This window comes from Nannospalax galili, unplaced genomic scaffold (genome assembly GCF_000622305.1).
Source record: "Nannospalax galili isolate Female #2095 unplaced genomic scaffold, S.galili_v1.0 scaffold375, whole genome shotgun sequence".
Classification (NCBI taxonomy): domain Eukaryota; kingdom Metazoa; phylum Chordata; class Mammalia; order Rodentia; family Spalacidae; genus Nannospalax; species Nannospalax galili.
In genome coordinates this window covers 822195-847633 of record NW_008337054.1, presented here as the reverse complement: position 1 = coordinate 847633, position 25439 = coordinate 822195, and the positions used below count along the sequence as shown (strand labels likewise).

General features: G+C 37.5%; 1 protein-coding gene across 1 annotated transcript in view; it reads right to left on the bottom strand.

Annotated features, from left to right (window-relative positions):
• Rngtt (RNA guanylyltransferase and 5'-phosphatase) overlaps positions 1–25439 on the bottom strand; it is a 281017-nt gene that overhangs the window by 226548 nt on the left and 29030 nt on the right. Inside the window, 1 exon segment of the mRNA XM_008831840.3 lies at positions 1511–1646. Within this exon segment, the coding sequence (XP_008830062.1) occupies positions 1511–1646 (136 nt within the window).

Sequence of the window (25439 nt, the reverse complement as noted above, 5' to 3'; positions counted from 1 at the left end):
TTCTATGACTAATATGTGTTCTATTCTCCAGAACAAATAAATGTATGATTGAATATCTTGCACTGAAAAAAGTCCACAATTATGGACATCAAAATGGTAATACGAGTTACTCCAACATTAGCAGTTTCAGTGATCTTTTTACTTAGCTTTTTCTTTGGTTGGTTAGGCTTTTTTTTTTTTTTTTTTTTTGAGACAGAGTTATTACTATGAATCCCACATTGGCCTGGAACTTGATATCCTCCTGCAACAAACTCCCAAATGCTGGGATTAAAGACATGCACACCATGATGCTCAGCTTTCACTGGACTTTTTTGTAGTGCTCTGTATTATTTTGATTTTTATTTCTTTATTTTTATTTTATGTGAATAAATGTTTTGCCTGCATGTGGGTAAGTGCACCATGTGGTACAATGCACTCCAAAGTCAGAAAATAGTATTGAATCCCATGAACTTGAGTTATGAATGTTTACTAGCCACCATGTGGGTCCTGGGAACCTAAAAGCAGCCAATGCTTTTCTTAACCACTAGTGATCTCTCCAGCCCCTTGTTTTTATTTAAATGAGCTAATTTTTAAAGAATTGAATAAGTGAAAGCTATTTGCATGAGGGAAGGTGAAAAGTGCCTTCATAATCACTAAAAACAAATTTTCTACATTATACAAATTCTAACTTTAAAACGTCAATTGTAGAAGCAGTAGCAGATACTTTCAAAGGCACAACTTTTTTTATACAGGGACTGCCATCCTTATAGACAAAAGAGCCAAAAGAAAATGTGATTGTGTAGTATTACATAGCTAAAATTAAACTGACAATAATAGTCTTTTTAAAATACTATTTTTCCAAAAAATAAACGAAATTTAATTTTGTCCATATAGTCTCATACTAGTGATAATGATCAAACATTACACAGTCTATTTAACTCATTTTCTGTATCTTCAACAATATTCTCCACTAGAGAAGACATCTAAATAATCCTGTTTAGACTCAACGATAGTTGGATTGGGGGAGGCAGGGGTTTGTTGTTTGTTTTCTGTTTTAAGATAGGGTCTCCCTATGTAGCCCTCCCTGGCTGCCTTCCAATCAGCTACAATCCTTCTGCTTCCTCCTCCCCAATGTTGGGATTATAGGCATGTATCACCATGCTCTACTAGATTCTTTTTCCTTTTTATTTTTTCTTATATGAATGAGTGCTTTGTCTGCATTATATAGGTGCACCATGTGTATAGTGCCCACGGAGGCTAGAAGAGGGCATTGGATCCCCTAAAACTGGAGATATGGATGGTTATTAGCTGCCATGTGGGTGCTGGGAACTGAACTGGGTTCCTCTGGAAAAGCAGCCAGTGCATTTCTCCAGATCTAGATGTATCTTTCAAAGAGTATTAATAAGAACAGGTAAAGAACAAAATTCAACAAATAAAAATATATTTGATTCCAAATGAGACAGAATTACTTACTAACAATGACTGCAATGTTAATTTTTAAGACATCATACACATAAAATAAATTACTTACCCCATCCAGAAGAGTATTTGATAAATGCATACGGAAATCTTTACGAAATGGAAATTCCAGATTTGAAACATGAAACACTGAATTATCTCTATCAATCATAAAAACTTCATTTGTGCCATCTATCAGCATCATGTAACTGTAAATGAAACATTAAAAACATAGTATTAACATAGGATATCAAGAACAGAGTCATTAGAACAGTTGAGATGGTTTTCCAAGAATGATTACTAAAGTCCCCCTCTTTATCAGAAAACATAAAACATAGGGAAGCCTAAGACTTTTATGAAGACAATGTGATGTCTGCAGAAAGGAGTACACTTATGACATATGTTATCAGGTAATAGATCTATAATTTTGATTAGATATCAAACTTTACAAACACACAAATAAACTTTAATACTGTGTTTTTGGTTCATTAGCTATATGAATTAAACAGCAAAGTTAAAAAAACACTGAGCTCAAATTATCTATGTTCTTTCTACTACACCAGTTATAAAACAACTAATTATTTTCTTTAAATCAATGTTGTGATACAGCCAAGACATCAGGTCAGTTAAAATTTTTCCTTTTCATTCATAATTTTGAAATTATATTTTGAAATACAGTCACAAGAATTTTCATTGGTCTTTATCTTCTAATTGATCAATATATAGGGAAATTTATGTGTTTGACCAATCTCAGTCATTCTTCAGAAGTTGCCATTTAAGGTATCTGTAGGTCATCAAGAATGAAACTCTAAATCAAGCATGGTAATTGATGGTGGGCCATGCTTATAATCCCAGAACTCAGGAGGATTAGACAGTAGGAATGCTGGAGTTCAAGTCCAGCCTGAGCCAGAGTGAAACCCTGTCTCAAAGATAAAGAGGGGAGGGGGCCTGGGACAATAATTCAGTTATTAAAGTACTAGCTATGTAAGCATGGAGACCAGAATTTGATCCCCAGTACCCACACTAAAAAAAAACAAAACAAACAAAAAGCACCCCAATACAAACACACATAAAAAAGAAGAGCTCAAATCCCACATTGTATAAAACTAAAGTCCAGAAAAGCAGAGGCAGGAAGATCAAGAGTTCAAGGCTTTAAAAAATAAAATGAAGGGGGGAGGGGATGGGGGGAAATAAATAAAATGAAAAAAAAAATAAAAAGCTAGTCAGAGCTATATGGCAAGATCCTATAAAAAAAAAAAAAAAAGTAAAGTCCAGCCAAGCATAATGGTGCATTCCTATAACCTCAGGACTCTGAAAGCTAAAACAGATGGACTGCAAGTTGGAGACCAACCAGGCCTATACAGCAAGACTTCCATCTCAAAATAAAATAAAGTTCACATGGGTTCACATGGAGGAAAATACAGACTGAGATGCTATGCCACCAAAAGCAGATCTGAGGTCAAAGAATGAAAATATTGACAGCAAAAGGTATTAAAAGGTTAAAGGGCATGAGGCCCAAAGAAACAGTATCATTTGATTAAGCTGTTTGTGCTTAGTATCAGAAAGAAAGAGTCGCAACTGGGAATGTAGCTTCCTTAGCATGCATGAAGCCCTGGGTTTACTCTCTAGCACCATGAAACAAACAGGAAATGGTGGCACATAGATGGAAGTAGGAGGGTCAGAAGTTCAAGGTCATCCTTGGCTACACAGTGAACTGGAGGAGAGAGGGAAGTGGAAGAACATTTAGGATGCAGCACTGAAAATCTGATATAACAATGATCCATCCAACCTCCTACCTACAAAGCATATATTATATCAGTAATAAGCAAAATACTGAGCTGATGAAGCAAATTAAAATCAGGGGCAGAAGAAACATTAGTTAAGAGATGGAAGCTAATAGAGTATATGTAACCTAATATAACAGAGGATAAGAAACAAGTATTTCAAAAAAAGGATTGGTGTTTAGGGTAGGTAAGGAGAAATGTGAATGCTGATAAAGGTAAAAGAGCATAACAAGGAAAGAAGAAAAAATATCAAAAGGGCTTAGATCTGAAGGCTAGCATGGTGTCCCTTCCTTCCTGTTCCTAAAATAAACAGTTCCAGCTAGCCTTGGACAGGAGATGGATTGTTCAGGCCCTTGTTTCATATGGAAATAGACGCAGTCCTAACAGAGGAAAAAGGTGGAATCTCAGGTTTCACCAAGAAAACTTCAACCAATCTGGGGCTGAAGAGATGGCTCAGAGGTTAAGAGCACTGGCTATTCTTGCAAAGGACCCGGGTTCAATTCCCAGCACCCACATGGCAGCTAACAACTGCCTGGAACTCCAGTTCCAGGGGTTCCAACGCTCTCTACTGACCTCCACATGGACTGTAGGACATGGGTGCATTCACACACATGCAGGCAGGCAACAACACACTCATATACATAAAATTTAAAAAAATTTTTTTTTTTTTTGGTCTTTTTGAGACAGGGTCTCCCTGTAGTCCCAGCTGTCCTGGAACTCACTATGTAGACCAGACTGGCCTTGAACTCACAAAGATCTGCCTGCCTCCCAAGTGCTGGGATTAAAGGCATGCACCACCACACCCGGCTAATAAAGCATTTTTTTAAGTATAGAAAAACAAAGAAAAATTCAATCAGCCTCGTTCTGGAAAGAGAAACTGCTGGGCCAAATACTAACCAAGGAATGCTTACTTCACAAAACCTCCCTCATATAGGCTTCTTAAAAATGCTCTGATTTACTTATTTTTATTTTATGTGTATGAGTGTTTTGCCTGTATGTATGTATAAATGCAGCTATCACTGAGCCATCTCTCCAACCCCTGTGTATGTTTAAAATCAGCAATTTCTGATGTACCCATATGAGTACATTCTGGTTTCCCACTTCCCTAGGAGAAATGAGGCTTCATGCAAGAAAGAAGCAATGCTCTGGACTGTGTTCCAAAAGGAACATAAGGAAATGCCAACTAAAGCAATTATGATATTGCCTACAGAAATGGTATAAAAGAGCTGGGTGTGGTGGTGCATGTGCTGACGCACATTAATCCCAGCAGTCAGGAAGCAGAGACAGGCAGGTCTCTGTGAGATCAAGACCAGTCTGGTCTACAAGGACCTGGGTTTGATTCCCAGCACCCACATGGCAGCTAACCATCCATAATTCCAGTTCCAGGGGAATCCAACGCCCTCTTCTGATCCTTACAGGTATTGCATGACATGGGTGCACTTACACATACACAGGCAAAATATTCATACACATAAAATAAAAATATTTTTAAAAAAGAATGTAGACGGGCCAGAGAGATGGCTCACTGGCTGTTCTTGCAGAAGATCTGAGTTTGAATCCCAGCACCCACATGGCAGCTAACAACTGTCCATAACTCCAGTTCCAGGGGATCCAACACCCTCTTCTGTACTCCATGGGCATTGCATGACACAGGTGACTTACATACATGCAGGCAATGCACGCACATACATAAAAAATATGTTTAGACACAAAATTTAACTGAATCACACCTGTCTCCCCAGTTTTATTTCTACAGAGATGCAGCCCAGAATGGACTCAGGTTCAAGATTCCCCACTGCACAGTACTCAGAAGCCTCCTGACCCAGGGTTGGGAATATAGACGTGTGCACCCACATCCAGATTTGGAACACTACATAAAAGTACATACATAATCTTTATAGGTTACAGGAAAACCAAATTGGTAGATTGCTTTACTACAAATGCAAGCTTTCTGGCTGAACTACAAACAATCAGTTTTAATCTTTCTAATCATTGAGATTATATAGTAAGTAAAATCCCAAAAATATATATATATAGTAATAAAATTTAGGATGTACATACCAAAAAAAATAAGCAATGTTGGTAATAGCACCTTAGAGTCTTAATTCACATTCCTACCAGTACTTGAATGGAAAAATGACCCTGAAGATCTAATTATAACCTACTCACACCCAACTCTGATAAGAAATTACATTTCAAAAAATTAAGCTCTAAAAGCAGAGATCATATCTACTGTGCTTTCACAAAAAAGGTGCCTTGTACAGAAAGAGAAAGCAAAAAGGGCATGGTATGAGGCTGGAGATGTGGTCAGGGATATAATAATTAGAAACTTTGTCCTAAAAATGGAAAATTATTTGTATAAGACAAACAGAAGCCATAACAGAATTGAAACAGGCAATTTAATAATATAGGAAATTGTTTACACAGTTAATAGAAGGTTGAAAAGGCAAACCAAGAAGAGTGAACTCAGAGATGAATCACTGTAGAAGTGCTACCACCTGCAGGACTAGGGGACCAGTATGGAAGAGTGCATGATCAGAGGCTTGGGGCTTACAGGAAAAGTATTCAGTGGGTGGTTGTGTAGGAAGTGGAGAGGTCTACTCTTGCTAGGTGCTTAAATCTCAAGGTAGTAGCAACCATATCATTGATACCTGGACCTCCAAGAGGAACCTACAGATCAAGTCTGAATCTCTGAAAGCAACAGGGTAGAAGATATTCAAGAACTAAGGGAACTCAGTCCTGTGGCACAGCAGGTGAGACAAGTGTCACTCTATCTACCTAGGATTCCCCACTCAGAAGCTAGAGTCTCTGAGAAGGAGAACAAGTGTAGTGCTGGGGTTGTCAAAAGAAGTTAAAGAATGGAGTACTGGATGCCCTTTGCTACTGGAGATGGGCTTACAGAAAGTGGAAACCAGAAATAAAGAGATAGTTCTGTAGGTAAGGGTGCCTGTCACCAAGCGTGACAACCTGAGTTCAACTCTTGGGATCTACATGGTGGAAGAACCAACTCCTGAAAGTTGTCCTCTGACCTGAACATGTCGGCTCACACACATATACACACAAAACTATAAATAAGAAACAAATAACCAAACGTTAATTTTTTCCTTAAACAAAAAAGAAAGAAAATGGGGACTGGAGAGATGGTTCAGTGGTTAAAAGCAATGGCTGCGCCTGCAGAGGACCCAGGTTTGGTTCCCAGCACCCACACTGGCAGCTAACAGCTATAGGTAACTCCAGTTCCAAGGAAATCCAAAACCCTCTTCTAATCTCTGCGAGCATTGCACAACATGGGTGCACTTTAAAAAAGAAAATGGAAACCAGAAGTCACCTCTCCACCTTTCAAATTCCTGCCAGAGCCAACAAACAATAAAAGCCAACAAGAAGAGAGTAGTGTTTGCAGGAGCCCAGGCCCTGCACACAGTTCAAAAGAATAATAGGAACTGAAAACACACAGGAAAATAAATAAAATGTTGTAAAGAGAATTAAGGACACAATCTGATCTGTATTTTTAAAAGTTCAAAACCACAGAATGCACACCTCACTGGGGGAAGTGCCTACATGTGGAAAGAGAAACTGAGGCTTCTGTAGTAGACCAAGTAGTGCTAATGATACTTAGGTAAGCGGATAAATTCAGAACAACATATAGCACTGCTAGACATGGGCCAAGAGAACAGAAATCAAGGAAACTTCTAAGCTTGTAGCAAGGAGCTGGGTACATTTATTTCCTAAATTCTGGGCATTTAAGGAAGAAGTAACTGTTGTTGTGCTTTGGAGAAACAAGACATCATGAGTTCCATTTTAGAAATGGATAATTCATTTTCACAACAAAAATCATAGGTCAGATTTTCATTTTTGTTATCCCTATCCCAAACACGTCAGAAACAGGCTCTGGAAGTAAGGCAGACAATCAAATGTTCTTTTCCCAAGACTTAACTTATATGAATGACAGAGAAACAGGAATAGTTGAATATTTATTTGCAGTAATAACCAAGACACTGTTAGCAAGTGCCACTGGTGGCTTCCTATAAAGCTGTTCCTACCCTGGCTTTAGCGTATGTATGTATGTATGTATGTATGTATGTATGTATGTAATATATAACATATATGTATGTATAATATATAACATTATATATGTATGTATGTATGTATGTACATAATACAGTATGTTAAATTAGGCAGGGGGAGATGAGGTGAGGATAGGGGAGAGAATCTAAATATCATCAAATTATATTGTATGAAAACTGGAAAAAATTTTAAAGGCCAAGGATTGCCTATCATACCAAGAGGCATGATACCTACTTCTCATTCTTCTACAGAGACAAGTACATAATGCTGAGAGGCAACCTTTCCAGTGGATAGTCTCCCTGCCCCAAGACTCGTTATCTAACCACTGCTACATTTTCACTCATTTCCAGTTCCAATGGGTTGGCATGCATCTTACAAGAAAATGCAGAGTTCAGAGTCATTTTCCAAGGCACAAATTAGAAACTTTCCTGACAAGATCAGCTGGTCAGACCCTGTCCCCTACTCACCAACAACTATCTAAAAACAATACAAGAACAGTTGATTTGACAAGCCCTGGCTTCCTTCCTTCTCAGTGGGATGTATGCACACTGGCTTTTGTACCTCTGACTAACCCAATGCTCAATAAACTCCACCTCTATTCATGTCTTTGTAAAATTATAACCATGACCACATTAACCTAAATTTTTTCCCTGACTCTTTCAACTCTTAAAGTAAAGGAGCTGGAGAAATGGCTCAGCAGTTAAGAGCATTGGCTGCTTTTGCAGAGGACCAGGGGGTTACATTCCTAGCAGTTCCAAGGGATCTGACACCCTCTTCTCGGCTATTCAGGAACAGCATGACAGGTGTATTTGCTTGCAGACAAAACACTCATACACATAAACAAAAATAAATATTTTTTAAAATAGAAACTCTAAGTATATTTTACAATTTTTTTTTTTTTAGACGGAATCTCTCTGTAGCCCCAGCTGGCCTGGAACTCACTATGGAGACCAGGCTGGCCTTGAACTCACAGAGATCTGCCTGCCTCTGCCTCCTGAGTGCTGGGATTTAAAGGCATGCACCTGGCATATATTTTACAATTTTTAAGAAAAACCATTCCTTCCTTCTCATCTTCTTTACTTAGTTCCATTTATGAACCAAAGTGAGCGATACATCTGTATCAAGCTAAGTTACAAGTAGTAAGTTTATTATAGCCCCTGTAGTCAAAATAATCAGTGTCACAGAGTTCCCACCACAACCTCCATAATAAATTTCTATCTTCTCGTCTCATAAAATCAAATTTGTCTTTCTGTAAAGAGTTTTAAAACTATTCAAAATAGTTATTTCAAAATTTCTACTGCTGCAATTATATTGTTTAGTTAACAGTGCCATTTATAGTATGTTTTGTGCTGTTTGGGGGCAGATATACAAAGTAGATAACTTAGCTACCTTATGGATTAAGTAAAATTTATAGGCTAAATTGAGAATCTAATCATCATTTATACTAAAATTCTGTAGAAATACAGCTTAAAGTTAAGGAACCTCAGAAGAAAAAAGAAAAAGAAAAAAGAAAACATCATTTCTGACATTTCCACAAAAGGAACAAGATTATCAAACATAGCCCTACATATGAGCTTTTATTTCAAATTTAGGATTATTGTAGGTTTATCTGGCACAACTTACATTTTAATACTTTAAAAGGAATAACTATTTGAAGAAGTGAATCCTTTAAACCCATACAAATTCAAAAAAAATCACATTAGGATCTTTATTTTCACACTAACATATTAAACATACTCATACAGTATACCACCACCTGACCAATCATGTTCTCTCTCTCTCTCCCTCTCCCCCTCCCCATCAGTGTGGTATATACACACATGGAGGACATCATATTTCCTCCTCTATCACACTGTGTCTCATTGCCTCTAGATAAGGTCTCTCACTGAAACTGGAGCAAGGTTCTGTGTCTGCCACACACTCCAAACATCAAGGTTACAGGCACAAACAATCACACCCAGGTTTTTGCATGAATGCTATAATCCAAACTCAGTTTCTCAAGCTAGACTCAAACTCAAGTTGCTCACTAAGCCAAAGTCATCTCTCCAGCCCAACATTTTTTTTATTGCTGCTGTTAAGTCACTAATAAACAGTTCTAACACCTTATATTCAGCAAAAACTACCAAAGCTTTCATTGGTCATTATAAAACAGGTGTTTTTATTTTTGGTTCTACAAGAACAGTAGACCCCTTCACAAGGATTAGCTCTTCTTTAATCCTCAAATGACAGCAATTTAAAGTCCTGAAACAGATATAATTAAGGCTTTGTAGTCCGAAAGTCACTTCAGGCCCACAGCTTCATTCTATTATGTGATCACTTACACAGTAATTAAAGAGACAACATGTATTATTTAATTTTAAATTGCAAAGCCCATTACTTCCTCAACAATTTAAATGTCAAATCTGTCTAACCAGTCTTTTATCTTAGAATATTAATTGCATACTGAATGATAGGTCAGGGACAAGTCACTGAAGATTTGGACAATCAGCCAATATTTCAATTCTTCTACATAGCAAAATCTTTACTTTATATGTTGTTTATATGACAAATTTCCTACTAAGTTTTGTTCATCAAGTTTTACTTAAGTTTAATAAATAGTATTTGGTAAACTGTCAATGGAAAACTCATCAGAAAAAAAGTATAACTTTCAGTTTTACTTAATTCACAATTAAATCTTAAATTTTCATTTTTATTTTATATGTAGTATTGCATGCATCTAGGTGAACCTGTGCATGCAATATCCAGAGGCCAGAAAAGGGTGACGGATCCCCTGCAACTGGAGTTATGGATATGGATTACACTCTGTGGGTGCTAGGAACAAAATACAGGTCCTCTGATAGTAACCAGTGTTCTTAACCCCTGAGCCATCTCTCCAACCCCCACAACTAAATCTTGAAGACTTCAAAGTACTTATGATAAACAGCCAAATCTCCACACCTTCTCAAATCATCATGTGCACTTACTTCTATCAATAGAAATGAAATCACTTTCAAAATTATAGACGCTTCTATTTTAAGATAGTTCCTCTAACTAGAAAATCTCTAAGACTTCTGGAAAGCACGAAAACATAAAAAGCACCACCATTGGCAAAGAATTTGCCTCAACACAGGACCCAGAATCAATTTCTAGACTCCTCCCTCATACATGGAATTACATGAAACACTAATAATCAGGGGGAGAGGAAGATAAAGATCAAATTTATTCCAAACCACTCAACAATTTAGAAACAATATGAGGGGTTGGGTAAATGGCTCAGTTGTTTAATTGCTCAGCTTGAAAACATGAAGATCTGAGTTTGATCCATAGCACCTATGTAAAAAGACAGGCCCGGGAGGCAGAGACAGAAGATATCCAGGACTCACTGGTCTGCCAGTCTAACCTAATTGGTGAACCCCAGGCCAATGAGACAGTGTTCCTGAGAAGACACCCAAGGCTGATCTCTGGCCACCTCCACATGTGAATGCACAAACATGCACCCATACCTGTACATATACATATACCCACATATATATGAACATGCACACACTCTCTTTACAATCACAGACACAAAACTCATTATGATACTCTAGCAAGAAGTTTCTACATAAAAGATACATTTTAATATAGGTATTTTAATCTCTTTTAAATCTAAAATGCAAGGACTCTAAAACAGTAATTCAGGGAGTATATCTGTAATCTCAGCACTCAGGAGGTAGAAGTAGTTTACGACACATAAAGGAGGTGCATTTTCACCACTTTTGTGGCTGGCTGTTAGACATGAAGATTCTTTTCAGGCAAGCATGTTTGTGTAAGCGTAACTGTCTATAACTGACTGGTTTGATTTCACTCAATCATGCTGACAAGGACTAACGCTTGTTTGTTGTCTCTTTTGTAAGTACAGATAGCATTTTGAAAATTTTAAAATGACTTTAATTTGGGTTACAAGGTTATACGAATTTTGCCTTGGTTATAACTAAACTGAGATCTACATTTTTATTTTTCTTTAACATTAATAAATACTGCTTAATGGATCAGAGGATTAGAAATCAACTGGTTGTGATTTCATTCCTATTCACAAAACGTACCAGGAGACAGTCTAGACCCACCATCTCAATAGCTAAAAATACATGGCTATAATACTAATAGGAATTACAAAAAGAAAAAAAAATTCATGCATAAATATATTTATGAAAAACTACCAAGGTCAGATCTCAAAGAACTCTTACTATATAGTTGCTTTAACTTTGTAATTTAAGCAGAAATTTGTTTTGTTCTAATTATATTCCAGATTTTATAACCCTAGACAATAGTTCACATTTTATCAAGATAAGCTAACACAAGAAAACTAAAATGTCATCTTAAATAAACCAAATTTAGTTTTCTATCCACACAAAAGTATTTTAAAAATTAATTTTCCTGAATTCAAAAATGTTACTAAAATTGGTCCAAGAAAGTACACCTGCCAGCAGAATTGTCTGCAACAGCAACATTAGAGCTGGGCTGAAAGCCAGGGACACACCGTACTAAGATGGGCTGCTTACAAATCTCCAAATCAGACTGCACAATTTGAAAAAGAGCTGTTAGAATTAATGCACTCTATTTCCAGTTTCTTTTTTTTTAATTATTTTTATTTTATGAGTTTGCGTGTATTGCCTGCATGTAGGTAAGTGCACCCGTGTCATGCAATGCCTGCGGAGGACAGAAGAGGCTGTCAGATCCCCTGGAACTGGAGTTATGGACAGTTGGTAGCTGCCATGTGGGTGCTGGGATTCGAACCCAGGTCTTCTTTACCTACCTCACAGATATTTGGAAAACCAAACTACTACCAAACAAGCAAAACTTGAATTTAGTTCCCCCAAGAAGGTAAAAACAGTACAATGATTTTAAAACACATGGTTATTGAACTTTCTCAAAATATAAAAGTAGGGCACATTTATCAGAATTATGGTCTTTCATAAACCAGTCAACTTTTTCTACCTCTCAGTATCTAAACTAGAACAGCTACATCCCAACACCAGCTTTTGTACTAAACTCCTTCATTCCCAACAAAATTAAGACAAAACAAAAGTGGGATTAAAAGAGTTCTCACATCACTTTTTTCTTCTGAGAGTCATCTTAAGATCTGTTTCATAAGGCTGACAGAGCATTTCTAAAAACTTTAATATTGCTAAAAACTTTTTTTCTCAGCTACAGTCTCACCGTATAGACCCAACTGATCTATAACTTGCTTTATAGCCCAAGCTAACACCAACTTTGTGTTCCACCTACTTCAGCCCATCAAGTGCTTGGATTACAAGTGAGGGCCACCATACCTGGCTACAGGGGTAAATTTTTTTTCACAAACACAATTTCAAAGTAGTACTTCAAGATCATCTATAAATATTTCAACTGCAATACACAAAAGAACACTTCAGCATTTGTGAGTGAGGCTTTCAATAATGTTCTATACATAATCCCACTGATCTTTACCAAATTCTTTTTCGTTGTTTTTTGTTACTATTGAGACAAGGTCTCATTACAGTCCTGACTGGCCTGGAACCTGAGATGCAGAACAGGCTGGTCTCAGACTCAACATTTTTCCTGCCTCTGCCTCTCAGTACTGGAATTAAAAGCACTGGGCCACAACACCCAGCCTAAATTATTAATTTTAAAATATTATTTTGAGGTGTATTAGATGCAAAATTCACTGAACACTATTAGAATTCTATTGCTTTAAAAGGCAGCCTGAATTAAAGCTGGTTGGTACTCTGCTGCCATCTAGTGAAGTCATAAAATGCCAAACTTGAACCAAAAATGACAGGCAGTTTTCAGCAATGAAGCTATTTAATAAATCACTAAAATAAATTACTTAAGAATATGGTTTTGGGGGCTGGAGAGATGGCTCAGCAGTCAAGAACAATGGCTGCTATCACAGAGGATCCAGGTTCAGTTCCCAGCACCCTATAAGGGAGTTGATAACTATCCATAACTCCAGTTCCAGGGGATCTGACACCCTCTTTTAGAATCCAAAGGCACTGCATACATGTGGTACACTTTCATACATGCAGGCAAAATGTTCATACATATAAATAAATTTTTAAAAGAAAACAAATATGCCAGGTGTGGTGGTGTAGGCAAAATACTCATACATATAAATAAATTTTTAAAAGAAAACAAATATGCCAGGTGTGGTGGTGCACATCTTTAATCCCAGAACTTGGGAGGCAGAGGCAGGCAGATCTTTGTGAGTTCAAGCCCAGCTTAGTCTATGTAGTGAGTTCCAGGTCAACTGGGGCTAGAGGGAGACCCTGTCTCAAAAAGAGCTCCCAAAAAATAAAAATAAAAATTAGTTAATTAATTAAAATATATATTAACACTGCAGAAAACACAAAATACCGGTTGGGGGAGGGGAATATCTCATGTAGCCAAGGTTGGTCTTGAATTCCATATAAGGCCAAGGATTGTCTTGAATTCTTGATCCTTCTGCCTTTACATCCTAAGTGTGGGAATACAGGCATGTGTCACATGCTAGAAGTTTTTGTTGTTATTGTTTTACTTTGAAAGAAAACATGCCTCATTGAAGTTTCTGGTTTTTCAGTCTTTAAGGAAATTCCTCTGCATTTGTTGAGTCTCATATGACTTTAGGTTAGAATAAGAATCTAAAACTCTAAGGTCCTGGTGGGCTGCACAGCCACCTGAGTGTTCTCATCCATGGTGACCAGATTCCAGCAGTCAGTAATGCCAGATTCCACCAGTCAGTAATGGAGAGCACACCCAAGACAGAAGTAATCGTCCCTATGCAGTCTAACAGTGCTCATCTTCTGCCAACTTTTTTGGCAATGAGACACAAACCCAGTCCACCCATGAGAAGAGGGGAACTAAACTAGCCAGGCGTGGTGGCTCACACCTTTAATCCCAGCACTCGGAGGCAGAGGCAGGTGGATGTCTGAGTTCAAGGCCAGCCTGGTCTACATAGTGAGTTCCAAGACAGCTGGAGCTACAAGGAGACCCTGTATCAAAAAGACCAAAAAAAAAAAAGAAGAGTATCACGAGAATTTGAACTGCAGACATAGTTTACATTATTAAATACAAAGCTAAATATTTTTAAAATAAACCTTTGCTATCATCTTGGTTTCTAGAGAGCCAGAGGAATTCTGAATCCTTATTCCATTGTGTGAAAGTATTGTACTATACATGACAATTTATGCGTGCTTCTAAATTCAGATATTCAAAGGTTGTGCTTTGGGGTCTTTTGGGGGGGGGGGTGTAAGAGTCTTGCTGCTTTACCTAGGTTTATTTCCAGCTCATGAGTTCAAGCCACCCTCCTGCCTCAGCTTCCTAGGACTATACACATATACTACACACAGTGCCTGGCTCTGAAAGTTGTGTTTTTATAGAAGTACTATGCTATATTCTTCCAACTCACCTTTAGTCATTTAACAAGCTGTTTCTTTTGTACATTTCCTTTTGTTTTTCCTTGCTAATTTGGGTTTTGTCATTTCAATCTGCAAGCCCTCAACAACAGACATACATGGGCCTTCCTTCCATTACACAGCCTAGGGACAAACATATAGACAAGAAATGGAGACCTCGGGCCAACAGCCACTGAGAACTGAGACCTGCCAGCAAGCATATAAATGATGCTGGAAGTAAAAGTAAACCGTTCAACTTCAATCTCATGGAAGACACTGAATAAGAGCCGCCCAACCAAACTGTTCTCAAAAACTATGAAATAGTAAATTTTGAAGTTTTAAACTTTTTTTTATAAGTTTTAAACTTTTAAAGTTAGGGTAATTTTGACACAATAATGAGAGAAAGAACAGCACATACACTATTTCAATAACCTGGTTAGCAGAAAATATCCAAGTACTGAGAAGAATGCACAGCAGCAGCAATAATTGCTACAGTTAGAGCTGCCATGTTTTACAACCCAAAGATCAGACCCAACACCAACCAGAAAGGATGATAAGATTGGCATGTGGACTGAAATAGAGGAACCAGATATTTTTAAATTAAAACTCACAACTGATACACAAGACACACAAGTAACCACTGTTGAGAGAAGAAAGCAGTGTCCTCCAGCACAACAGCTTCTGTCAAGCTAAAGTCAGAAGTTGGCAAAACCAGCCATAGTCCAAGAGTTTTCAAGAAGCTTTCTGCCTCATTGCTTTGGTTTGGGTTTTGGTGTGTGATGGGACAGTTTGGTTTTTGTTTTTGTTTGTTGTTTAGCCTGGGCTGGTCTTAAATTTGCAATGTAGTAAAAGGAAGGAAGGCGAGCCCTGCTAAATCCTTGCTTCTGGCAGGGTCTCAGGTGGCACTGTGGGTTCCTTGCTGAAAAGACTGAGCAGTAGCTGCTGTGCTACGCAAATGAGCACCCTCCCAGCACCAGTGCTCCTGCAGCAAACAGAGCCCAACTACAACCAGAGCTCCACACAGAGCAGTCATAGCTCCTGACCTCAGTGAGATCCCTCTACCCTTCACTTCTCCACTTCCTAATGCCCCCATAAGCAATTCCATGAATCAAATCTCTGGAAAATTTAAGTGATTTCTTCTCCTGACATTAAAAGAAAAAAAGGAAATGTAATCCTTCTCACTAATCTAGCAATAGTTCCAGTGGAAAAAAAATTTAAGTATTTTCACCACTTAAATTGAACCATAGAGAAAAGCATGGTGGAATATACCTATAATCCCAGCACTTGTGAGGTAAAGGAAGTAGGATCAATAGCTCAAGGTCAGTCTCCACCACATAGCAAGTTCGAGGCTGGTCTAGGCAATGTGAAATCCTCTTTTTCTCTCTCAAAAAAAAAAAAAAAAAAAAAAACCAAAATTTAGTAATAACAAGAATAATAAATTCAACAACAGATCTTTTTCTTAATGATTTTTAGATCCTAGACAGATGGCTCAGTAGTTAAGCATACTTGCTACTCTTCCAGGGGACCTAAGTTCAGTTCCCAGCACCCACACCACATGGTTTACAACTGCCTGTAACTCTAGCTGCAGGAGATCTGATGCCCTCCTTTGGCTTCCAAGGGCATCTCCACACATCACACACATACACACACACAGCTTCCAAGGGCATCTCCACACATCACACACATACACACACACACACACACACACACACACACACACACGCACGCACGCACACGCACGCACACACACATGCGTACACGCACACACGCACACAACACACACGAATAAAAATAAAATAAAAATATTTTCTAATAATGTTTTTAAATTGTGTTTACTAAGAGTTTATAAATGCAAACAAACAGATGAAAATATTAAATGTTAGGACTGGGAGACAACAAGATAGCTCAGCGGCTAAAAGACACTGTCTGCCAACCCCAAGAACCTGAGTCCAATCCCATAATGGAAAGAATCAACTCCTGCAAATTGTCCTCTGACTACCACATGGTGATGTGGCACATATGCATAAACAATAAACAAATATAACAAAAATTATTTTTAAAGGTAGAACTGAAGTTTAGCTCAGTGGCAGAGTGTCTGCCTGGTATGCCTCGGGCTCTATCCCTAGTACCAATCAACAAGTAACAAGAGGCAGATGGGAGACAGAGCACTCTTACATCCCCATCTTATAAGATGAAGAGTTAAGAAGCACTCCAGAGGATTATCAGAACAAGAAAAAAAGAACTAAATATACAGGCAAAGGAGAAATAATGATATTGGAATGACTATGATGAGCTTTGAAAGGGAAGGGGACACAGAGACTTTAATGAAACTAATGACAGAGATACAAATATGTAAGTTAGATACTTGGAATAGCCATAAAGTAAAACATAAAAATGGCTGAAAGCAGTTATATTTACAAAATATGGCTGATAAAGGAGGAAAGGATGGAAACAGTATTATTTGGCTTTAATCAAAAACAGGAATTAATAAGGAAATAATTTTATGTTTACAATTAATAGAAAAATATTTAATAAATCAGAAAAACATGAAGGATACATTAAGTACAAACAGCAGATAATTAAAGTATAAATTAGATGCATTAAATAGCTTATATTGATACTTTATCTAACTGAAATTTCACTATAGGAAGGCTCAATATATTTCCAGCATCTAGAACTTGGCACAAAAAAAGACACTTAAAGGGCTGGAGAGATGGCTCAGCAGTTAAGAACACTAACTGTTCTTGCACAAGACCTGGGTTCGAATCCCAGCACCCACATGGCAGCTAACAACTATCCATAACTCCAGTTCCAGGGGGATCTGACTGCCTCTTCTCACCTCTGTGGGCATTGCACAACACGGGTGCACTTACCTACATTCAGGCAATACACACATACACATAAAATAAAAATAATAAACAAAATATTTTTTAAAAAAGACACTTAAAAATCTGTGAAATCAATACAGTTTTATTTAACTGACTAAGCAAAATATGGAGGAAGAAAGGAAGATCTAAAGAATACACACCAAAAGGTGAGCAGCAACCATCTCTAACTGGTGAAATTACAAAGGCTTTTCATTTTTGTCCTTTTCCTTCTTCATTTTCTAAATTTTCTATAATGAATACAAAAGATTTTTACGATGGAGAAAACATTTTTAAAGATGCTATCAGTATCTTTTTTTTCAGTATGAAAAGACAAAAATGACATTTTCATCAAAATGCATATCAAATTTAGAAAGTCACAAATACTAATAATGGATTAAGTTTAGTAAGGTATATACACATTCACTGGTATCTTGACCTAATTATGAGCATTTGAAAACCTCCCAAAACAGCATGGCATTAGCACTTATTATTGACAGCACAAATCAGATCATTAGTTCCAACACTAGTAGGCCAATCTCACAAATCTACCAGTTCCACAGCTAAGAAGCTTCTCTCTTGATTATGTAAAATACAGCATTCTTCCCCAGAACAATGCTACACTCAGTGTTCAGATTCATCTTAAACTTAGAATAAAACATGAAAGCTACCTAAAATGGTTGGGCTTAGGATTCCACATCACAGAGACAGAAATATGTGAAAAATAATTCATTTTTATACAATCACAAGAAAGCCAAAAGAAATATCCTAAAGGTTTTATTTTACATTTGCCCCTGATATGGCCAATTACTTTCAATTCTCTTTCTTATAAACTATGTAGCCCAGAAATACCAACTATAATTCTGTAAAACAACTGTGCACTGACTCATCAAGAGGATCAGATCTTTTTCCCTTTTTTTTTTTTTTAAATCCAATTTAGAATTTGCTGTTTATATAATCACACAGCAAGTAAGTAAATAGTCAGGTCTTGATAAAATGTCACGGAATGATGAAATGCCAATGTGGGAAAATCCAATTAAGCCAAGCATGGGACTGTCTACCTGTAACTCCAACACCCCAGAAGCTGAAACAGGAGGATTAGAGTTCCGGGACAGCCTGGGCTATATAAAAAGACCATGTCTCAAAAAAGAAAAAAATGAACAGACAGGTTCCATAGCTGAAATGAGCACCAGCAAATGTTTTTCAATCTGGTCAGTAGCACTAGTCAATACCAAATGTCAAATATGAAATCTCTTTATCTATTATACTTCCAAATCAAAAAATAGCCATATTTCATCCAGATTATCAAGTAATGCTCCTTAATAGTTCCTTGATATCAATTTCTTTAGTTTTTTTGTTTTGTTTTGTCAGGACCTCACTCTCTAACCCAGGCTGGCCTTGGACTGTGTAGTTCAGGCTAGGATTACAGGCATGAGCGACTACACATGGTTTCCTTTATCTCTTCTACAAATAATTTCACTACATTTCCTCTTTCATTTTATAGTGGCTTAAGGACAAAAACAAGAGTTAAATGTCTGAGATCTGAAAATTTTCAAATAGCAAACCTAATATAATCTCTACCATATGGTAGCATTTCAATAAATAGTCATTGACTCCAAGGGCAAACAGAGACAAATCCAATGCCTTTATCCTGGCTTATCTGTTTCTAAGATATTTGGATCCATCAAGCCTAGCTCTAGTTTAGAAATGTTAAGAAATGCTAATTTAAAAAAAGATTTATTTTGAGTTGGGCCCATCTTTAGTCCCAGCACTCAGGAAGCAGAGGCAGGGCAGATCTTTGTGAAATCAAGGCCAGCCTGGTCTTTGTAATGAATTCCAGGCCAGTTGGGCTTCAAAGAGACCCTGTCTCAAAAAAAAGGGGGGGGGGGCTTAAATCTCTCCAAGTTTCACATTTACTACCCCTTAGGGTGCTATCTATGTTTGCAATAAAAGTCTTATTTGTATCTGTTTAGTTCAAGTTGTCGAGCCAAATTTGGATTACTTAGTATATATTTTTAAGTACCATTTCAAAATGTGTCTCTACTCATAGCAGCTAGCATTTAAATGGCCTTTCTATTCTTTAGTATCCTAAAGGTATTTACTAACCAATATATATTTCAAAGGTTTGAGAATTTTGTTTGTTATCTAGGAATGTGGCTAGGTGGCCCAGGCTGCTCTGGAACTTGACATCCTCCTACCTTAGTCTCCCAACTGCTGGGATTACAATGTACAGCACCACACTCCTACCTAAAGGCTAGGTTTTAAAATACTAGACTGTTTTGCCTACTTCTCTTCTACAATAACTATATCACCTAAGAGAATTCAAAATGGACTCTAAGAACAAATGTTTCCATGTTAAGAATGGTTTTCAATGGAGTTGTCAGCTATGATAATAGTTAACATTTACTGAGCACTACAGTAAGTATTTCATGTAGCTCTCCTTTAATTAGATTCTCTGGTGTACCCTTAACTCAATGGCTAGCTGGTTACCACTCTGGATTACGTCTCTGATTTTTAAACTGGGTTACATGGCACATTAGGGTAGTGACTCTCAACCAACTAAAAATCAGAATCATCTAAGGAACTAGAGTGCCTCTCAATGCTTACTGTCAGAGCCAGCTGAGGCCTACTAAATTTGAATTTCTGATTTTTTTTTCTTTCAGTAAAAACTTCCTATGATGGTACATAACTGTTATTTGGGAATTGCTGTCCTAAAAGTTTTCATGATCACTTAAAAAAACATTCCAGAATGTAACTCAACATGGTTTCCCACAATGTCCAAACCCCAGAACAGAAAGCTTTTATCTAACATTATGAAACACCTAAGAAAATTCTGACGAGGGAAGTCAATGAGTTCTGTGACTTTCTCGGTTTTTATTTTTTTTTTCAATTTACCATCAGATTTCATCAATACAGCTTTAAATCAATAAACAGTGTTTCTGATCGACTTTCTAAGGCCTGTTAGCTATGCTCTTCCATAATAAACAAGAAGCACAGGGGCCATAGCTACATAGTGTCCTTGCCAGTTGCAAGAAAACTGGCCTAGGTCCTTCAGGGTAGTTCTAAGGAAACTATCATAAACCATAGAGCTGGCACACGGCTGGAATGTTCAAATGATGTAATCTGGTCATCACTCAGGTACAGTATTACTAAGTCCCATAATTAGTGTGACTTCCATCTGTGAAGAAAAACTTCCTTACACCCAATTTTAAAAGCTTATGTTAATCCAAGTGTGGTGCACACCTTTAGTCCCAGCACTCAGGGGGTAGAGACAGGTGAATCTCTGTTAGAGCAAGGCTAGCCTGGTCTATATAGTAACTTCCAGGAAGGCTGGGGCTACAGGAAGACTCTGTTTCAAAAAAAAATTCCATGTTCTAAAATACAGAACAGTAAAGAAAAAGGCTGAAAAATGGAAGGGCAGAGCTTATTTGCCACTATATGCTTGTGTAATTTGAAGAAAATATTCTATCCCTCTGATTTGGACCTCTTAGACGCTTCCACAAATACTCTACTTAGCCACAGAATATTTCAAAAGTTAAAAAATCCTTTCCAAGGGTTGGGGCTATACCTGAGTAACTGCCTACCATACAAAAGACTCTGTAATTTCCAACACCACAGACACACATACACACATACACACACACACACACACACACACACACACAAAAAAAAAAATTATTTCTAGCTGTATTTTTATTTACTAAGAAATTCCTGAACATTAGATATGATGCTTTAGATGTGGTTAATAATTATTAGTAAATAATAAAACAGGAGCTAAGTTATTTATTCACTAAAGAAACTATTGGCTTTACTGCCAAAAGGAAACAAAAGTGAAGTAGAAATTTATATTTGATCAGATGTCTTCCCTCAAGTAGAACTAAAAAGAAAGCTAGGTGCACAAATCTAAAATGGTTAATTGTCATTCTATTCCTAAATAGCATTAAAAAGTTAGTAGGTCACTGGAAATTATCCCATAGACACCTGCAAGCTCTTTAATACTCTTCCCTAGATGGGAGACGAATCTAGAGTCTTATTACTTACCCACATTATTCCTGTCTAAACATTTAGTTCTAGTCACTAGATAAACATCAGCCATAGTTATCAATGAGATACCTATTCAAAGGATATAAGCAAGCTACTAACTCCCTGAGTTCACTACACTGTGCTGTGTATAGAAAAAATACGACAGCAGCAAATATAGATCTGTGAGAACATATTATAGTTTATTCATATAATAGCCATTTCTACAACAGAAGAGTCACAGGTCACTAAGCATTTATATTAGCATAGGTAGCATACATAAACCAGACACTGAACACCATGTTAAAACCAAGGAATAGGGCATGATTTTCATAAGGAAAAAACGGCTTATTTGCCTTTGAAATACATATTTACTAAGTTGCATATAAAAATCTTATCCAGGTGTGGCACTTCACAAGTGTAATCTCAGTACTGAAAAGGCTGAGACAGGAGAAGAGTCACACATTCAAGGCTACCCTAATTTACAACAGTGAGTTTCAGGCCAGCCAGGGCTAGATACTGAGATCGTGCCTCACAAAACAAAATGGAATTCAAAACTTCTCAAAGTACCAATGGTTTAAAAACAATTAATTTAAAATTAAAAGAAAAACTTATTTTAACATTTGAAACTTACTGAACCAATTTAATACAAAACTATATTAAACTTATTTTTTTGCACTAGGCTCACTTTTTAAAATACTCTTGGCAGGGCTGAAGAGATGGCTCAGCAGTTAAGAACACTGACTGTTCTTGCAGAAGACCCGAGTTCGAATCCCAGCACCCACATGGCAGCTAACAACTGTCCGTAACTCCAGTCCCAGGGGATCCGACAGCCTCTTCTGACCTCCGCGGACACTGCATGACAGGGGTGCACTGACCTACATGCAGGCAACACACGCATACACATAAAATAAAAAATAAAAAATTTAATTAATTAATTAATTAATTAAAATAAATTTAAAATACTCTTGGCATCTCTGGGTGGCAGAGCCACCAGCCTCCTGGAGCCGGCATCTTTCCTGGGTAAGTGTGCCTTGACTCCCCCAGCCTCAATTACCCTCCCAGCTCCCTGACCCCATCTCTCCTCCTAGCCTAGGTACCCGCCCATTTCTTATCTTGGCACCCCAAACCTCTGGATGGACCACGTGGCTCAGACTCCCCACTGCTTCCTGATCCTTTGCATCCAGACCAACCCAATTCTTCCCTGTAGTCCTCAGGAGCCCTAGGGGCCTCTTCCCACCTCCACCTCCCTTTGCATCCTTGGGCAGCTCAGCCCTCCAGCATGCTGGGGCCAGCAAGTTTCCTGGGCCCTGCTCCCAGGCCAGCCCAGCCCCCAAATTCCTGAGGCCAGCATCTTTCCCGGAGGGACCCAGACCTTAGGAGAAAGCCTGAGAGCATCTGATCCTCATCCAACTTGGACCTCTGTGAGAACTCCTGAGCAGCAAGAAGAAAGTAATTTGGCCCCTCCAATATAAAATCAAAAGAGAGAGCCTGAAGCCTAGACCAACCAGCTTTTCAAGTTAACTACAAAGGCATATAAAGTTTACAAAAAGAAGCAGACCTAAATTCAACAAAGAAAGGCTTGAGTCTCACACAAGAATCAGAAACTACAAAAGAACTCCACATGTCAAAGTCACAGTGAAAAAATAATAAAATAAAAAACCCAAATAATATATCCCCACCAAGTACCAACAGTCCTGTAGAGGAGTACAATGAGAACCCCCTAGAGATTAACACAGAACATGGAATTCAAAAGAACAATTATAAACATGATAAAAGAATTCAGTGAATTTAAAGAACACACAAACAAAGAAATCAAAGAACTGAAAGATAGGTATAAACTTCTGGATGAATTCAGAAAAGAGAAATATTGAAGAATGCTTAGGCTGAATGAAATAAAGAAGGAAGTGAAACACTCAGTAAGCCAATTAGAAACAATAGGAGTAAGCCTCACCAATAGGATGAATGAAATGGAAAACAGAGTATTAAGACTAGAAGATAAAGTGGATGAATTAGACCACTCAAGCAAAGATTATGAAAAATTTAAGAAAACACAAGAATGGAATATGCAGGAATTGTGTGACACCATAAAAAGACCAAACTTACGAATCACAGGCATACAGGAAGGAGAAGAATCTCGGATAATGGTATGGACCAGATCTTCAACAGGATTATAGAAGAAAATTTCCCAAAAATAAAGACACGCCCATACAAATACAAGAAGCATATAAAACACCAAATAGACAGGACCAGAAAATGAACTCTCCAAGGCACATTATAGTAAAAACATTGAATGTACAAAACAAAGAGAGAATACAGAAAGCTGCAAAAGAAAAACAACAAGTCACATATAAAGGAAAACACATCAGAATTACAGCAGACTTTTCAGGGCAAACTATGAAGGCCAGAAGAGCCTGGACCAAAGTATTCCCAGTTCTAAATGACCACAGATGCCAACCCAGATTACTTTACCCAGCCAAACGTCTAATGTCAGCCAAATGTCAAAGGGGAAAGAAAAAACCTCCATGACAAAAATAGGCTGAAAGAATTCATGTCCATAAAACCAGCCCTTCAAAGAGTTCTTAGAGCAATAAAAAGAGCTGAAGAAAGGAACAACTACACCCAAGGGATTACAGGAAGAAACTTAATGAAGGTATAACTATGGAAATGCATGGTCACACCAAAAATGGGAACAGAAATAAAAATGACAGGAATCAGTACACATCTTTCATTAATAACTTTAAATATCAATGGACTGAACTGTGTCAAAAGACACAGAGTAGTTGAATGGATTTAGAAACAAAACCCATCTTTTTGTTGTCTACAAGAAACTCATCTCACTTTCAAGGACAGGAACTACCTTAAGGTGAAAGGATGGGAAAAAAAACATACACAGCAAATGGTACTAAGAAAAAAGCAGGTGTTGCAATTCTAATATCTGACAAAATAGACTTTAAACTAAAACTAATCAGAAGAGATAAAGAGGGTCACTTCACTCTGATCAAAGGAACAATTGACCAAGAAGATATTATAATCATGAACATATATTTGCCAAACTCTGGTGCACCCAACTTCATAAAAACAATACTATAGGATTTTAAGACCCAGATTAATCCCAACTCATTAACAGAAGGGGACTTCAATACCCTATTGTCTCCATTAGATAGCTCAAGAGGACAGAGAATTATCAGAGAGACATTTCAATTAAACAACACCATACACTAAATGGGCCTAACAGATATTTACCAAATATTCTACCCAAGCATCAAAGAATAGACTTTCTATTCAGCGCCCCACGGAATTTTCTCCAAAATCGCCTATATACTGGGGCACAAAACAAACCTAAACAAATACAAAAAGACTGAAATAATTTCATGCATCCTATCAGACCACAATGCAAGAAAGCTTAAAATCAACACCAGAAGAAACCCTCATAACTACATGAACACATGGAGATTACACAACACACTCCTGAATGAAGAACGGGTCAAAGGAGAAATTAAGAAAGAAAGGTATTTTTGGAGCTAAATGAAAAGGACAATACAACACAACAAAACCTCTGGGACACGTTGAAAGCAGTCCTTAGAGAGACGTTTATAGCTCTAAATGCCTACATTAAAAAATCAGAAAGAACACAAATAAATGATTTAACATTGCAACTCAACACACTTTTGAAAAGCAACAACAAATGAAACCATATACAACAAACCCACAGCCAATATCGTTCTAAATGGAGAAAAACTGGAAGCATTCCCATTGAAATCAGGAACCAGACCAGGCTGTCCACTATCTCCACTCCTTTTCAACATAGTGCTTGAAAACTCTTGAAAGAGCAGTAAGCCGAGAAGGAAATTAAAGGAGTAATAATTGGAAAAGAAGAGATCAAAAATTATGTCTTA